Below are 18,356 nucleotides of genomic sequence, written 5' to 3'. Positions count from 1 at the left end.
CGGTGCCCTAGAGCAGAGATGGATGGCCCGTCTGTCCAACTACGAGTTCACAATCAAATACCGGGCAGGACGCTCCAATACCAACGCGGACGCCCTGTCCAGGATGCCAAACCTACCGGACGTAGGAGAAGATCCAGAGGGACTGGAAGAAGTCGAACTCCCCGCGTTCCACCGTCATGGAACTATCCAGTATTCCCATCGGGTAAGGAGTAAGCAAGCCGCTACGTTTAACCCCTTGCCTCATTACAACTGGGAGGAAACGCAAGACAGTGACCCTGCCGTCCGGCTGGTGAAGGAGATGCTGACTCGGCCAGAGGCTCGCCTTGACCCAGACGCTCCGGAGGAAGCCAAGCAACTGTGGGCTGAGAAGAGTCGACTGTTCCTTTACAAGGGGAAGTTGTGCCGCAGAATGGTTAACTCCCGGACGCATGAACTAATCTGGCAAGTAGTGGTGCCACGGAGAGACGCAGCCATGGTGATGGAGGCATACCACGACGGGGCTGGACACTTCGGATGGAAGAAGCTGGAGTTCCTGCTGCGTGGGCGGTTCCACTGGGTAGGCATGAGGGGAACCATCGAGAGGTGGTGCAGAGACTGTGGCCCGTGCAACCTAAGAAGGAAGGACCGTGCCAGCCAGAAGACTCCCCTGCAGTCCATCGTCACCCGGCAGCCGTTGGAACTGGTAGCCTTGGATCATGTAAAACTGACCCCAAGCAGAAGTGGCTACGTCTACGCGTTAACCATTGTGAATCATTACTCCCGGTTCTTGGTTGTCGTCCCCGTTAAGGACTTAACGGCTCAAACAGCAGCTAGAGCCTTCCAGCAGCACTTCTGCCGCCCACACGGGTACCCGGACCAAGTGCTGACGGATCAGGGACCTGCCTTTGAAGCGGAGGTCTTCCAGGAATTCTGCAATCTGTATGGCTGCCGGAAGATAAGGACGACACCCTATCATCCGCAAACTAATGGACTTTGTGAGAAAATGAACCAGGTGGTAATGGATCTCCTGAAAACGTTGCCCCTGGAAGAACGCAGTCTGTGGCCTGAGAAGCTGCCCGATCTGGTGGACCTATACAACCACATCCCGGTAGGTTCCACCAACTGTACCCCGGCTTACCTAATGAGGGCGAGACCTGGTAAGTTACCTGTTGACCTGGAAATGGGAGTCCTGACACCCGAGGACACTTCACCAGAGGCAGACTGGGACACAGAGATGCAGCAGCAGTACCGGAAAGTACAGGAGAGCGTGGAGCGAAGTCTCTGTCAGGCTAAGGAAAGACAAGAGAAAACTTACAACCAGTATGCTCCCGCTGTTCCCCTGGTACCTGGAGAGCAGGTCTTGAAGAGGAAAAGACGGCTCCACAAGTTGGACGACCAGTGGGAGAAGGACCCGTACACCGTACTGCCCTCAAGCCACGAGAACCCGAAAGTCTGTACCATCAGTAAAGACGGAGGGGAGACCATAGCCATTGTATCCCGGGATCACCTGAAGAAGTGTCCTGAACAGCTACGGAACCCTGAAGAGGAACAAGAAGACCATCGACCCGTAGAGGAAAGGGAAGATATGGTTAGTACTGTGCTCGGAGACTTCCCTCGGTCCTGGACTCAAGTCAATGGTGCAGTTGTGGTACCCGTCCTCACGTTCCTCCAACCAGCATCCCAAGTGCCTACGGAGCAACAGGTAGAGCTGGAAGAGCAGCCGGTCCAGGAGGCAGAAGACTCCACACAAGCAGAACAGGAGGATCAACTCTCTGCTTATAGTGAGCCTGCCGTACCCCTAGTGAGCCAAAGAGCCGGTAGACAGCTGCCCAGTTTACCCTTGACAGCTCCTACACCCTGTAGTTCAGGGCTAGACAGTCAGCTCCGTAGGTCCACTAGGGCCACTAGAGGCCAGTTACCCGCACGTTGGAGGATTTGAAGTGTATAAACTGTTTTATTTGTGGTTACCTGTTTTTCTTGTTGCTTGTGTATAATTATGTGTTTCTAGTTATTTATAGGAGTCCTTGGTGGATTTACCGGGAATCCTTGTACATGGTTGGAGTGTAACCTAGGAATGGACTAAAGACTGTTAAGGACTCGGGGCAGGACAGACCCCTACCTGGTTACGTCTCCCTGTTTTGGTGAAATGGACACCTTGCTTTTCTTCAAAAACTGCACCCGGTTGCAGACACGCCGTGACCATCTTTATATGTTTTTCTTATTGTACTATTATTGTTTATACCTTGTTATGTTTAAAAATATGTTTAGTCCCGGAGTACTAAATTTCACTAGGGGGGAATGTGGTACCCCAGGGGTCTGGTTTCCACAGTAACAGCAATGTTATGTCTGAGAGCAGGTGGGAGGTCTCTTGGTCAGGAATCCTATGCATGCCACACCTCCTGCCCAGTCCTGGGAGGGGAAGGACTTCCCCTATATAAACCTAGGGCTGAGGCAGGGTTAGTGAGTAGAGAAGAAGTAGAGACAGAGAAGAGAAGCAGATATAGGAAAAGAACATCAGGAGCTCTGTGGGAGCAGTGCTATAAGGAGTCAGGGGCTGGCAGCTGCAGAGCTCGCCCTGACTGAGAAGCTATCACCGGACCCGGAGTCCGAGGCTGTGGGGACTAATCTTTACCCAGCAGCAGAAACCGCCCGGCAGGGGATTTCAGGTCCTCTGGCCAAGAAACCCGAAGGCACTGTCACACGCGTGGGACCAGCACCGCCGTCGTGGAGCGGACGCCACTAGAAGGCCCCGAGTCACCGGCCATACGGGTGAGCACCACACGGTACACTCAGGGACGTGGGCTACTTATACCCGCCTCTAGCAAGGTAGCCAGAAGAGTACAGTCAGTTTGGGAGGCCTACAACTCCGCCTGGCCAGGGGAGATCCCATCTGCTCAAGGACTGACCAGGCCCCGATCGCTAGCCAGTACTCCGGGAGGGTCTTTCTTTATCACCAGTAAAGACCCTGAATTACACCGCATCATCTCTGAGTGATTCCTGCTACCCCATCATCCACGTCGGCTGCCCTGAGGCCATACCCCTCCCGTTGGGGGTGATACTATCACGCTGCACAATCCTACCACCGGCCTCAGCGGTCTGCCCTGCAGCGGCAGCTCCTTCGCTGCATTCAACGGGTGGCGTAGTCGTCCAACATCTACCGCTAATACAGCGCCACTTAGTCTGACTCCCTGGGCACGGACCGGGTCACCGCCACGAGACTACAACCCTCAACAGATCTGGCTCCGGGTAAGCTCCCGCGTGCGCAACGCTGCGCGACACAGGCCCAGGGGTGCGTCACTTGCACCAGTTAACATTCTCCCCAAATCCCAAGAATGGACCATTTTCACCAGGATAATGATATAGTTTAAAACTATGGTGCTTTAGGCCTGTGACCTGTAAAAAGTCAGGAGCATATTGAGAACATCAGCATTCCTGTGCAGGGGAGCTGTTCTGTACGTCATTGGAGTGGGTTCCCTGTGCCAAGCTTTTGAGAGAAGAGGCAAGAAGAGGACTGCTGCTCATTGTGGCAATGGGAAATGTAAATCGTAAGGAAAAATGTAATTGTCAGATACACTGCCCTCCACTATAGAAAACACTTTAGGATGGAGCGTGCTAAATGTTTTTTCCTAATTAGACTAGTATCAATTATACTTACTACAAGGTATATTGCAGATCTGGACAGGGAATGAGTAATTCACATCCACCCTTAATCCCTGTGAATTGAGAAAGGTAATACATTTCAAGACATATTTAATTGGTAGTTTTGTAGTTTTTAATAGAAACTTAATATATAATAATACTATTTTATAAAGCTATGACTGAGTCATAATATTTTTTATTATTTTCAGCATGACATGATGATAATATGTTACTAATTATAACTAATAATACTACATACTCTATTATTGATAAGGTATTACAGGCCTCAATAAAATAGTCTTGACAAAATGAAAATTTCCCCAAATGCCTCAAACCTAAAATAACAGTAGGATACATTACTTACCCTTAAAATCCTCCTCCTGTCTTGTGACAATTGCTCTTGTCAGTCTTTAGTATACAATTGGGCTTTTGGGGTATTTAGAGGGCATTTTATGAGAACCGAAAATTAAAAACTCACTGTCGGGCTATGTTCACATGAGTGTATGAAAAATCCTCAAATTTTCATCCAGAAAAAATTGACAATTTTTCATCTGTATTGTCATCCCTATGCCACAAGTATGTTATATACATGCCTGCTTTTTTAAATCTGTATGGCATCCGTGCAAGATTTATTTTTATTCATAAAAAATTAAGCAATTATGCAAGGTCAAATACAGTTTCCTATAACGAACCTGAGTGGGGACTTGCTTTTCTTGTGGATTAAGTCAAAGCTTTTATTGTGATCTAAAATGTTATGTAAAATGTTCCCATTTATCCTGTGCTCTACGCTGAGCACTGATATCGGGGTTTCCATGTAAATCTCTGAGTGACGTAATTCAGATGAAACTCCTGAGGGATCCATTCACTATAATGAGGCAGCAGCGTTACTCTGGACTTTGTCTGGCCTCTATTCAGAGGTGCATAAAACTGTGGCCGACGGCACTTTTATGCGCTCCTAAAAAGATGGACACTGCCATATCATATGCCAGACGGCGTCCACAGTGCCTCAATCTGCCTCATTATAGAGAATATTCCACCGTGGTTCCATCTGAATCACGTATTTCAGAGATTTAAATGGAAACCCCGGTGTAAGAGCTCAGAGTAGAGCACATGATAAATGGAAGGCAGAATGAACAAATCAACAGCAGGTGAAGAATTGGTTTTATTTATTTTTACTCCATTCCTTGTGCAGTATAAGTGATTAGAAGACTTTATTTTTCAAGTCGGTGCGATATCAGATTTATATCGGATTGTATCGGGATGGGTTGACGTTTTTATTGGTACCATTTTCGGGCATATGACATTTTTTGATCGCTTTCTATTCCGATTTTTGGGAGACAGAATAAACAAAAACCAACAATTGAGGAATTGTTTTTTGGGGGGTTTTGGTATGCCACTCTGCGTATGGTAAAATTGATAAGGCAGCTTTATTCTTCGGGTCAGTATGATTACAGCGATAACACATTTATATTTTTTCATGCTTTGACGCTTTTACACAATAAAAACTATTTTGTAGAAAAAATAATCATTTTGGCATCGCTTTATTCTGAGCTATAACTTTTTTATTTTTGGCTGATGGAGCTGTATGGCAGCTTGTTTTTTGCGGGACAAGATGATGTTTTCAGCTATACCATTTTAATTTACATTCGTTTTTTTGATCGCGTTTTATTCTTTTTGTTCAGCGGTATGATGATTAGGATATGTGCCCACGTAGCGTTTTACAAGCGTATTTGATGCGGAATTTCCGCAGCGGAAACGCTTGTAAAACGCTTGGTAATCCGCACCCCATGGTCCCCAATGAGAAGCCACAAGTTCTATGCCCATGCTGCGGATTTTTCCGCAGCGTTTTTGATGCGCACAAAAATCCGCAGCATGTCAATTAATTTTGCGTTTCCGCATGCGGAATTGCCTTGTCAATGCAATAAAAAACGCAAGGCAATTCTGCATGTCGAAAATGCACGAAAAACGCACGATAAATGCTTGCGAAATTCCGCATGCGTTTTTCCGGGAAAGGACATGCGGAAATGAAGCAGAAATTTTCTGCTTCATTTCCGCAACGTGGGCACATAGCCTAAAGCATCATTTTTTATAGAAAAATTTGCGGTATTCACTAAAGGGGTTAACTAGTGGGACAGTTTTATATGTCGGGTCGTTCCAGACGAGCCAATACCAAATATGTGTACTTTTATTGTTTATTTTTTATCATAAGAATATTTATTTATGGGTAAATTATATATACTTTTTTTATTATTATTCTATGATTTAAAAAATATATATTTTTACAGCTTTTTTCACTTTTTTTTACTTTTTACTTTGTACCACTATGGGACAGATATTATAGTAAAAAGTAGCAAAGCATATCGACCTAAATTTTGTGATAACATAAAGTACAATGTGTATCAAAAAAAACTCTGAATCACTGGGATATGTTGAACCATTCCAGCATTATTACTACATAATGTGGTCCTGGTAAGAATTGAAAAATGGTCATTAATGGTCATTAAGGTCAAAACTGGATACATCACTAAGGGGTTAAACGCCCCAAAAAAGTCAAAGTACAAGAATTGCACCAAAGTAGTATCAATAAAAATGCCAGCCAAGCACACAAAAATAAATCCTCACACTACTTCAACTGGAAAAAAGGTAAACAAAAAAGTTACTGGTCTTTGAGAATGGGGATGCAAACAATTTGGTGTTTTACAATCTTGAGATTATTTTAAACCACTGAAATCTAAAAATAAAAACTTTGTAAGTTTGGTATCACCATAATCATACTGACTTTTAGAATTATATTGTCAGGTCATTATTACCCCAGAATGAACATTGTAAGAACAAAACTCCGAAAAGAATTGTGATATTGTATTATTTTTTGCACCATTGCAATTTTTTTCCAGTTTATCAGTACATTATTTCGGAAAATGAATTGTATCATTCAAAACTACAACTCATCCTGAAAAAAAATACAAGTGCTCATACCTCTATATCGGTGGAAAAGTTACAGCTTTTGGAATGTGGGGAGGAATAAGTGAAAGCACAAAAATTAAAAATGTTTGGGTACTTATAGCGTAGGACTCACAGCACACAGCTAATATCGCCAGAAGAAGCTGTGGTCAGCCATTCTTTCCAATGACTCACTTATAATGGGAACACTTGCTAGGTCAACATACACTGCTCAAAAAATAAAGGGAACACTTAAACAACAGAATATAACTCCAAGTAAATTAAACTTCTGTTAAATCGAACTATCCACTTAGGAAGCAACACTGATTGACAATCAATTTCACATGCTGTTGTGCAAATGGAATAGACAATAGATGGAAATTATTGGCAATTATCAAGACACCCTCAATAAAAGAGTGGTTCTGCAGGTGGGGACCACAGACCACATCTCAGTACCAATGCTTTCTGGCTGATGTTTTGGTCACTTTTGAATGTTGGTTGTGCTTTCACACTTGTGGTAACATGAGACGGACTCTACAACCCACAGAAGTTGCTCAGGTAGTGTAGCTCATCCAGGATGGCACATCAATGCGAGCTGTGGCAAGAAGGTTCACTGTGTCTGTCAGCGTAGTGTCCAGAGGCTGGAGGCGCTACCAGGAGACAGGCCAGTACACCAGGAGACGTGGAGGGGGCCGTAGGAGGGCAACAACCCAGCAGCAAGAACGCTACCTCCGCCTTTGTGCAAGGAGGAACAGGAGGAGCACTGCCAGAGCCCTGAAAAATGACCTCCAACAGGCCACAAATGTGCATGTGTCTGCACAAACGGTTAGAAACCGACTCCATGAGAATGGTATGAGGGCCCGACATCGATAGATGGGGGTTGTGCTCACAGCCCAACACCGTGCATTTGCCACAGAACACCAGGATTGGCAAAGTTGCCACTGGCGCTCTGTGCTCTTCACAGATGAAAGCAGATCACACTGAGCACATGTGACAGATGTGACAGAGTCTGGAGAAGCCGTGGAGAACAATCTGCTGCCTGCAACATCCTTCAGCATGACCGGTTTGGCAGTGGGTCAGTAATGGTGGTGGGGTAGCATTTCTTTGGAGGACCGCACAACTCTCCATGTGCTCGCCAGAGGTAGCCTGACTGCCAATAGGTATCGAGATGAGATCCTCAGACCCCTTGTGAGACCATATGCTGGTGCGGTTGGGCCTGGGTTCCTCCTAATGCAGGACAATGCCAGACCTCATGTTGCTGGAGTGTGTCAGCAGTTCGTGCAAGATGAAGGCATTGAAGCTATGGACTGGCCTGCCCGTTCCCCAGACCTGAATCCGATTGAGCATATCTGGGACATCATGTCTCGCTCCATCCACCAGCGTCACGTTGAACCAGAGACTGTCCAGGAGTTGGCGGATGCTTTAGTCCAGGTCTGGGGAGGAGATCCCACAAGAGACCATCCGCAACCTCATCAGGAGCATGCCCAAGCATTGTAGGGAGGTCATACAGGCATGTGGAGGCCACACGCAATACTGAGCCTCATTTTGACTTGTTTTAAGGACATTACATCAAAGTTGGATCAGCCTGTAGTGTATTTTTCCACTTTAATTTTGGGGGTGACTCCAAATCCAGGCCTTCATTGGTTAATAAATTTGATTTGCATTGATGATTTTTGTGTGATTTTGTTGTCAGCACATTCAACTTAGTACAGAACAAAGTATTCAATGAGAATATTTCATTCATTCAGATCTAGGATGTATTATTTGAGTGTTCCCTTTATTTTTTTGAGCAGTGTATTTTAAAAATGTTTTGTAAAGATACAATTTTGATCTATTTGAAAAGTTTTTGTGTTTATTCATGTAGGAATATATTTGTTATACTTTTTTGTTAGATTTTTTTTATAATGCAGTAATTGTAAAATAGCAAATATATAGTAGATTAAAAGAGAAAGGGAGGGGAAATATGGAGGGAATTTTTAATAGCTATATGCCACGTTTAGTGCATAACAAAAGTCAAACATTTTGCTACATGCTATTCTTGCAACTTTTTGCCATGTATTGCAATGGTAGAATGAACTATTCAGATTATGTCAGCACCTCCACTTAATTTGTGGCAACTGTGTGCAGATATACTGGAAGCATGGGCAAATACTTCTCAAGAATGATTTCAACATTTGGTATAATCCATTCTATGACCAATGTAATTCTGAAGATCAAACAAGGTCAGACACATTACCAGATGGGAGTCTCTAATAGAGTGACCATTCAGTGTGTATCAGATTCAAGGGAATCTGTCACCCCCTGGGACGTATATAACCTATTAATATGGGCATACAGGTGATAGAAATGTAAATGTATTCATACCTGTATGTCTCAATTTAATAGGTCTCTTCATTATCATAGTACCTCCCTCCACATCACAGTGACCTGTGACGTGCAGTTGCGGTGCTGTAATCTCGCACCTGAGCGTTGAACTCTCTCTCCACGATCCTCCATGACTCACCGGCACCTGCGTTGAAGATCAAGGACTAGTGTGTTCCGTGATCTTCTGTGCAGGCATGTAACTGCCAGAAATGTCCCCTGTGCTCCGCAACAGATTGTAAGCAGAGCCGGACTTACCCTCCCGCCATCTTCCTAGAGATTTGTTCTACCCTATGGACGGTAGAGAGTCAACGCGTCACTGCCGGCGCCTGCACAGAAGATCACGGAATACACCAGTCCGTGATCTTCTGCGCAGGCACCCGTGAGTCACGGAGACTCGTGGGACGGAGGATTGTGGACGGAGTTCAACATGCAGGCGCGAGATTACAGTGCCGCAACTGCATGTCACAGGACACTGTGATGTGCAGGGGAAGGGGGGTACTATGATAATGAAGATAGGAGGTGGGGATTCCTTATGGGCTCGGGGCCTGGAGCAATCATTACCATAAAGGTATAATATGAGATTTTAAAACATCAAAACCATTAATATGAGGCATACAGGTATGAATAGATTTACATTTCTATCTATAATATGACCATATTAGTAGGCGATATCCATCCCAGGGGGTGACAGATTCCCTTTAAGGTCTTTATCAACATAAACAATGAGCGTAAATAATTACTTCCTAGATCAAATAAGCAGTCTAAGACTGTGTTCACATGTTGCATTTTTGCAGCGTTTTTTTAGATGCTTTTTTAATGCAAATTTTCAGCTGCGTTTTACAGTACCAGCAAAGTCTATGAGACTTCAGATGTCTCATATGTACACACCTTGGTTTTTTTCCTGACTGAAACTCACAATGCCAATGCAGACAATGCAAGAACTGCCAAAAATGAGAAGGAAGAAGTACTCCGATACACCCTGTATTAGACATAAAGAAGGGCCTCATACACATTCTGTTAAAATTGTTAGGTAGTGGGGCTCCAAGACACAAAGCTTATGCACTAAGTGCAAGGGCTGCCAAAAATTAGGAGGAACTGCAATACACCCTGGGAGACACGTAGAGGAGAGCCTCAGAAAACATTTTTTCCCAGTTTTAAAGGAGTTGGACTCCTAGACTGGTAAAGCCTATGCACTAAGTGCAAGGGCTGAAAAACATTTATCTCTGGGAGGTATACATATATATATGCAATAGAATTGTTGAGGTAGGCCTCATACACATCCTGTAAAAATTATGAAGGAGGGCATCATACAAACCCTGGAAAAATTAACAACAAAGAACGCATGATGATCCTCTAAATATTATAAGCAAGGACCGCCTGATGACCTTCTAGAAGTAATGAGCGAGGACTGCCTATTTATTTTCCAAAGATAAAGAGCGATGGCCACATTATAACCCTCTAAAAATTATAAGCAAGGGCCGCTTGATGACCGTCGAAAAATTACGAATGAGGGCGCCTGATGACCCTCTAAAAATTATGAGCGAGGGCCGCATTATGACACTCGAAAAATTATAACCGAGGGTCGTCTGTTTACCCCCTATAAATTATAAGCGAGGGCCGCTTGATGACCCTCTATAAATTATGCGTGAGGGCCACATGATGACCCTCTAAAAATCTGGAGCGAGGGCCACCTGGTGACCCTCTAAAAATTATGAGTGAGGGCCTCATGATGACCCTCTAAAAATCTGGAGCAAGGGCCGCCTGATGACCCTCTAAAAATTTTGAGTGAGGGCCGCATGCCTTGTGCATTTAAAATTAAGTATAAAATATATGCCTGCAAACTTTCTGGTATTAATAGGGAAAAGAAAATATGTTGCCCTGAGAAGGAATTTTGTTTTTATTTTGCAGCAGCATTATAACTATAGAAGGACTGTAAGGCAAAATCCTAAACTATCCCTCCTCTATGAGCTATTCCTACACTGAATGCAGGTAACAGCAGTATGCTGTGATTTTCAGTATGTAGCCCTGAAAATGACTTTTGTTTGAATGGCGCGGCAGCAGTTTACAAGTACTGAAATAGCAATTAAACACTGCCTATATGCCTGCTCTAATCTAAGCTCTCCCTCCTATCACACACGAAGGTGGCGCACGTTGTTTGTGGAACCACTGTGCCACAGGGCTGGGCCTGCCTAGTAAGGGGCGTAGCTAAGTGGCTACCTGGTGTTTACTGGAGTTCCTGATGGTGGAGACAGGCTGGGCTGCAGGAAGCCTCCCGGTACTGCAGCTGATGACCCCTGGGATCAGATTCGAAGACAAAAATTTGGGCTAGGGCTCCGTTCAGACTACTAGGTTCTAGCTCGTCCACAGAACGGATACAGACACAGATCCGGGATACATTCAGGCTGGACTGATTTGGAGACTGGTTTTGACACCAGCCACACATGGACGAGGATCAAGCACTGGTCGCGCTAAAACCAGGGACTTAGAGTTCAGGATTGGCCGCACCAGGACCAGGGACTTCGGGTTCAGGACACCGGCCACACTGGGACCAGGGGTTCAGGTTTAGAACACTGGACACACCGGGACCATGGATTCGGGTTCAGGACACTGGCCACATTGGGACTAGGTATTTGGGTGCAGGACCCTGGCCACACTGGGACCAGGGGACGAGGTTCAGGCACTGGACGCACTAGGGTGCGCACTTGGGTTCAGGACAATGACAACACTGTGAGCAGGGATTCGGGTTCAGTACATTGGCCACGCCGGGACCAGGGGAGCTCACAACGGCACTGGCAGAACACCACACTACCTAATGATGGCACTACACATGTACCGTGCCAGGGTAGGACTAGGCCCCAGCTTCCACAATGTTCACCCAGTGTGCCATCAGGGAAATGTACAGTTGCTGGCCACAAGCGCTTGTCCACGTGTCGGACGTTAAGTGGACAATCCCAGTAAGTACATTGGTAAGGGTACAGGTGATGTTCCTGGACACATGCTGGTACAAGGCTGGGGACACCACACAGGGAGAAATAGTGGCGGCTGGGGACCGAGTACAGAAGGATGGCTGCCGCCACGAGTCAGTAGAAATCCTCCGTGTCTGCAAGCCTAAACAGCAACAATTCCATGGCACACAGCCTGGAAATGTGCCTGTTTATCAATTTGGACCTGTGGGTGGCTGGAAACTTTCTTTTTTATTCCAAGGCCTGGGGCAGGGACAGCTGAACACTGTGCTGGGACAAGGATTAGGAAGTGCCTGATGATGGTGCCTCAGAATGTGCAAGGACAGGTGCAGGGTGGGAGGCATCTGCACCAGTGTCATGGACAGGGGATTGGCTAGCACCTGACACAGGGGGAGTGGCAGTGGTAGTGTCACTCGCTAGCACCAATTGTGGACCTAGGCGTTTGGCTCACCGAGTCAGGTGCTTAGATGACATATGCCTGATCATGCTTGTGGTGGTTAAACTCTTAGTGGTCAGGCCCCTGCTGATCTTGTCATGGCACAGGTTGCAAATGACTCAATTGTCTCAGAACTCTCTTTAAAAAAGTCCCAAACTGGGGAACACCTAACTCTTTGATGGAGAAATTCACGAGTGTCGGTGCTCGGTAGAACAGTTGCCCGTGTTCTCCCTCTGGTTACCCCACTGCCTCTTTTGGTGCTATCAATCTTTCCCCGTCAGTGCTGCTGGCCTCACTCTGCATGCCAGCTTCCCAGGTTGGGTCAGCGACTTCGTTATCCACCACCTCGTCTTTCACAACCGCACCCTGGTCTTCCTGACTTGGTGACTTAACAACAACCTGACTTATCAACAACTGTGTCTCATCATCTACCTCTTTAGACAAAATTTACCTTTTCCCACCATCATCTTCTTGTGACCGTGGCTGCTCTAAGTTTTGTGCATCACTAAACAACATCTCCTCCTGTCCCTCTTCGAACATATAGAGTGGGATCACTGGTCTCCTGGGACATGGTGGGTGGAAGGAGGGTCAGGGTGAGGATTAAGTGATCCAGAGTCTTGGGTGCTGAGACTGGACTGGGTGGAAGACTGGGTGGTGCTGCAAGCATGCTGGAAGCACTATCTGCTATCCAACTGACCATCTGTTCACATTGGTGTGACATCAAAAGGGATGTTCCTTGCCTCTCTGCAAAGTGAGACAGGAAGTCATGTGTCGTAGATGGGCGTGTTGCTTGTGCTCCAGTAACAGGCGCAGTCGCATCTGCCCCACATTCTCGCTGTCTGCATACACCATCATCAGCACTTCCACTTCTCTGTCCTTCACCCTACGACTTATACATTTTCTAATTGTTAAGTCTCTGTAAACCAAGTTTCCTAGATTAATTGAAACAAAATTTTTTAATAAAACAAAAAATTTGGTTAGTTGTAGCAGGCCAAGCGGTTTTTAAAAATTTCAAACCACCATAATTTCACACAAAGTACGTTAAACTGTATGGATGACAATAGTCAATTTTTGGAACAAAAAAAATTGGTCACCAAAGCACGTTAAACAGTATAGATGAGAATACAGTAAATTTTTTCACCCCAAAAAAATGTGGTCACCTGCAGCAGCTATATAGTCTGCAAAGCCCTATGCCCTGCCTAGAGGCTGTTTTCAGTCACTTTCTTTGCTCTAGTAGCTGTCCCTCAGCTAAATGCAGAATATATCGCATAGAAACAGAAAAAGAACAAGATTAGCCCTGTGCACACTGTGACAAAGTCACTGGTAGAGTTGTGGAGGGGAGATATGTTTCCCTGAGGCTATGGGCATCAGTAAATTGAAACCGTTAAGTTTCTTCCAGCATGTTATGTGCAAGGAGGGGTTAAGTCTCCAATTCCAAAGGGCGTGTTTTTATGAGAACAACCATAGAGTGGGTGGGAGGTTGGTTCTCCATATCTCCTCCCCAGGGTGTGGTCTGGGGGGGAGGTTTAAATACTTGGCCAGATGAGGCATTCAGCATTCAGTAGGTTTGGAGTTAGGAACTCCAGATCTGTTTATGTGGAGCTAACCTGAACCACAGAGTATCTGCACTCTGAGCAGGCGGATCCCTGCCTTCACAAAGACTGTGCTTTTGTGTTGCCATTTTGTTTTGTTTTTACTGTTTGCCCAGCGGGCTGTGTTTTCTTTTATGGACTCAGTGTTGGTTTATGCTGCATTTTTTTAATAAACCAACCAGAAGTTTTAAAGAGACAGCGTACCTGTGTCTACCTCCATGTGCAGCTGAGTTAGCGATCTACCACAGGTGGTGGTAGAAGTGCGGGCAAGATCCCCAGGAGGCACGTGTAACGGCTGAAGACAAACCGCATGTCCTGGGTAAAGTTGGCCATAAGCCAGGAAATGAAGACCGACAGTATGGAAGACCTGGTCAAGCATCTTGTGCTAGCTCAGCAGGAGTCCAGCAAGCTACTATTGCAGCAGATCCACCAACAGCAGCAGCATCAACAGGACCAGCTCAGACAAAAGCAGCAGCAGATGGATTTGCTTGCTGAGGCGGTTCGGGGAAGGCCGACAGCCCCTCCCCCAACTCCAGGTGCTGACTCGAGCGTCCGGAAAGCGGTAAGGCAAGCCATGCAAAAAATGACCCCGGGCGATGATGTGGAGGCATTTTTAACTGTGTTTGAGCGGGTGGCAGAGCTGGAGAAGCTACCGCAGGAACAGTGGTCAGAGGTGCTGGCCTCCTATCTGACTGGTGAGCCCCAAAAGGCTTATTACAACCTGGCCTTGCAGGATGCCCAGGAGTATACTAAATGTAAAACTGAGAAACTGGGTCGTGCTGGAGTGACTATGTCAGTCAGAGCCCAAAAGGTCCACCACTGGGCATATTGTGGTGATAAACCCCCTCATTCGCAAATGTTCGATCTCCTCCATCTTGTGCAGAAATGGTTGCAGTCAGAGTCCTCCAACCCAGCCAAGATGGTAGAACAGGTCGTGATGGACAGATTTGTGCACTCCCTCCATAGGCCCGTGCAGACCTGGATTGCCTAGGGAGACCCCCGAAATGCGGATGACTTGGTCGGCCTTGTAGAAAGATACCAGGTGGTCGAGAGGTCCCTAAGGAAGCCAGGTGGTGCTGCCCAAGCCCCAAAAGAGGGGTGTTAGAGCTACTGGGGGAAGTCCGAGGTCCTAAGGGGCCCCTGGGGGTCTTCAGAAAACAGCTGGGAAAGACTTGACCTGCTGGAGGTGCCACGGGCCTGGACACGTAGCCGCCCATTGTCCTATGACCTCTGAGCAGATGGATTGCAGCGTTGGGAGGCGCTGTTCATACTACGCATACCCTGCCTGCAGTGTGGACTATCAGCCCGGTGATGGGCCACAGTCATGTCCAGTGTCCATAAATGGGGTACTAGTGTCGGGACTTTTGGACTCGGGGAGTTTGATGACTCTGGTAAGGGCCACACTTCCCCACCAGTAGATCCCTAGTAAACACGTGGGCGTCCGCTGTATCCATGGAGACGCCAAGGACTACCCCGTCCGCCAAGAGACTATAAAAATGAGCCATGGTACTGAGTTCCATGAGGTCAGGGTAGTCAGAGACTTGTTACACCCAGGTGTAATCGGGCGGGACTTCCGGCTGTTCTGGGACTTGTGGGGACCTGAGCTACTTGCTCAGACCTGAGCTGGTTCGTCCACGAAGAATCCCCATTACAGCCAGAGGAGGAGGAATTCCCCCTGTATTTCCTTGCTGGTGACGAGGACGAGACAGGGACCCATGAGGATGAGATTCCTGAACTGGGGGTTTCTAGGGGGAATTTTGGTACTGCACAAATGCAGGATCTTACTCTGAAAGTGGCATAGGACAATGTGACGGTGATAAATGGGGTTGCCCAAGAGCCCGGGGCTGACACCAGGTTTCCTTATTTTTCAGTCAATGAGGATTTGCTTTATTGGGTCTCTAAACAGAGAGGGGAAGTGTTAGAGCAGCTGTTGGTACCAGGACCCTATAGGCATAGGGTGCTAGACCTAGCTCATTCCCATGTCTTGGGGGGGCATCTGGGCATAGACAAAACCCAAGAGCGGGTCCTTCAAAGGTTTTACTGGCCTGGGTATCACTGGGAGGTGGTCAATTATTGTCGATGCTGTCCTACGTGCCAGCTAACTGCTCCCGTGTCCCACTTCCATAGTCCCCTGGTCCCATTGCCCATTATAGAGTTTTCGTTTGACCACATTGCTATGGACCTAGTAGGGCCCTTACTTAAGTCCGCCAGGGGTAACTAATACATCCTAGTGATGTTGGACTACGCAACACGGTACCCCGAGGCAATACCATTGAGAAACTCCTCTGCCAGGAGTATAGCCCGAGAGCTGGTACATATCTTCTCCTGGACGGGCCTGCCAAAGGAGATACTGACAGACCAAGGAACTCCTTTCATGTCGAAGGTGATGAGAGAGTTGTGTAAGGCTCTCCAGATTACCATCCACAGACGGAGGGCCTGGTGGAGAGGTTCAATAAGACCCTGAAGGCCATGCTTAAATGGTCGTGGATAAGGATAGTCGAGACTGAGATTGCTTACTCCCCTACCTGCTATTCTCCATTAGGGAAGCTCCCCAGGCCTCTACAGGATTCTCACCTTTCGAGCTGCTTTATGGATGGTACCCTCGAGTACTGCTGTACGTTGCGAAGGAGACCTGGGAAGCCGAGGTAACACCCCACCGGAGCATCATCGAACATATGGCCCAGATGCAAGACTGGATCACGAGGGTGATGCCAATTGTAAGAGAGAGCCTCCTTCAAGCCCAAGAGGCCCAGGCAAGGGTCTACAATCGGTCAGCGAGACTAAGGCAGTTTAGTCCTGGAGACCGGGTATTGGTGTTGATCCCTACAGTAGAAAGTACATTCCTGGCTAAGTGGCAAGGGCCATATGAGGTGGTCGAAAAGCTGAGTGACGTCAACTACAAGGTCCACCAACCAGGAAGTAGGAAGCCGTATCAGGTATACCACGTTAACCTGCTCAAACCTTGGCGAGACAGGGAGCCGGTGGTAGCTACGTGCCTGGGACAAACTGTAGCCCGTATAGAGGATGTCACAATGGCAGAGACACTGTCACCGGCCCAAAAGCAACAGTGCCGAGAGCTGCTCCAGTGGAACTGGGACCTGTTTTCAGAGCTTCCAGGTTGTACGTGGGTGGTCGAACATGAAACATTAACAGAGCTGCATGTGAGGGTGAATCAAAGGCCATTTCGGATTCCGGAAGCCCGCTGTGAGGTGATCTCCAAAGAGGTGAAGAGAATGTTGAGCCTGGGCGTCATCGAGGAGTCAAAAAGTGGCTGGTCCAGCTCCATTGTCCTGGTGCCGAAGCCGGATGGAGAGTGGCGGTTCTGTAATGACTACCAGAAGCTGAATGAGGTGTCAAAATTTGACGCGTATCCATTCCAATGCCCCGCGTCGATGAGCTTATTGAGAGGCTAGGGTCAGCCAGATATATCACCACACTGGACCTAACGAAAGGGTACAGTCAGATTCTCTTGTCCCCAAGTGCCAAGGAGAAGACTGCCTTCTCTATTCCTGACGGGTGCTTCCAGTACACCAGGATGCCGTTCGGTCTGCAGGGAGCACCAGCTACCTTCCATAAGAAGTATGCCGCAGCCTACCTGGATGACATTGTAATCTTCAGCCCGGATTGGGGAAGTCACTTACAGAAGGCAGTACTGGATGCGCTAAGGAAAGCAGGGTTTACAATAAACCCAAAGAAGTGCGCCATCGGGAAGGAAGAAGCGAACTACTTGGGCTACGTTGTCGGAAGGGGCGAAATAAAGTCACAAGTGAAGAAGGTGGAGGCTATCTAAAACAGCCCGCAACCGAACTCCAAGAAGCAAGTTCGTGCGTTTCTGGGAATTGTGGGGTATTATCGTCAATTTTTCCCAAATTTCACAGTGATTGCCGCCCCCCTGACTGATCTTCTTAAGGGCACAAAAACATCGATGGCCAAGTTGTCCCCTGAAGCGGAGATGGCATTCCAGGAGTTGAAGCTCGCCCTATGTAAGCAGCCAGTCTTAGTAGCACCTGACTTCACTAAGGAGTTTGTGGTTCAGACTGACGCCTCCGAGATCGGTTTGGGAACTGTGTTGTCCCAGGAAATAGATGGGAACGAACATCCAGCCCTATTCCTGAGTAGGAAACTCTCCTCCTGTGAAAAGAACTATGCCATCGTAGAGAAGGAGTGCCTGGCCATCAAATGAGCCATTGAAACCCTAAGATACTACCTGTTAGGCCGAAAGTTCAGGCTAGTGTCAGACCATGCACCCCTGAGATGGATGAGGGAAATGAAGGGGTACAATGCCTGGTAACTAGGTGGTTCCTAGCACTCCAAGATTTTAATTTTCATGTAGAGCACAGGCCCGGGAAACTACACGGGAACGCAGACGCCCTGTCCAGACTTCCTTGTTTAGCGAGTGAAGGTACCAAAACCCCCGGCTTTGGGAAGGGGAGGGGGATATGT

At 47.1% G+C, this 18,356-nt stretch overlaps 1 protein-coding gene across 1 annotated transcript in view; it reads right to left on the bottom strand.

The window, feature by feature from the left end:
- LOC141167250 (interleukin-17 receptor E-like protein) overlaps nucleotides 1-18,356 on the bottom strand; it is a 213,946-nt gene that overhangs the window by 110,701 nt on the left and 84,889 nt on the right. Inside the window, exon 5 of the mRNA XM_073654688.1 lies at nucleotides 3,635-3,692. Within this exon, the coding sequence (XP_073510789.1) occupies nucleotides 3,635-3,692 (58 nt within the window). The remainder of the gene's footprint in view (nucleotides 1-3,634; nucleotides 3,693-18,356) is intronic.

This window comes from Phyllobates terribilis, unplaced genomic scaffold, assembly GCF_046119375.1.
Source record: "Phyllobates terribilis strain yellow unplaced genomic scaffold, ASM4611937v1 Scaffold_11__3_contigs__length_659146591, whole genome shotgun sequence".
Taxonomy (NCBI): Eukaryota; Metazoa; Chordata; class Amphibia; order Anura; family Dendrobatidae; genus Phyllobates; species Phyllobates terribilis.
The sequence above is the reverse complement of the archived record's forward strand: the minus strand, read 5'-3'. Positions and strand labels throughout refer to the sequence as shown.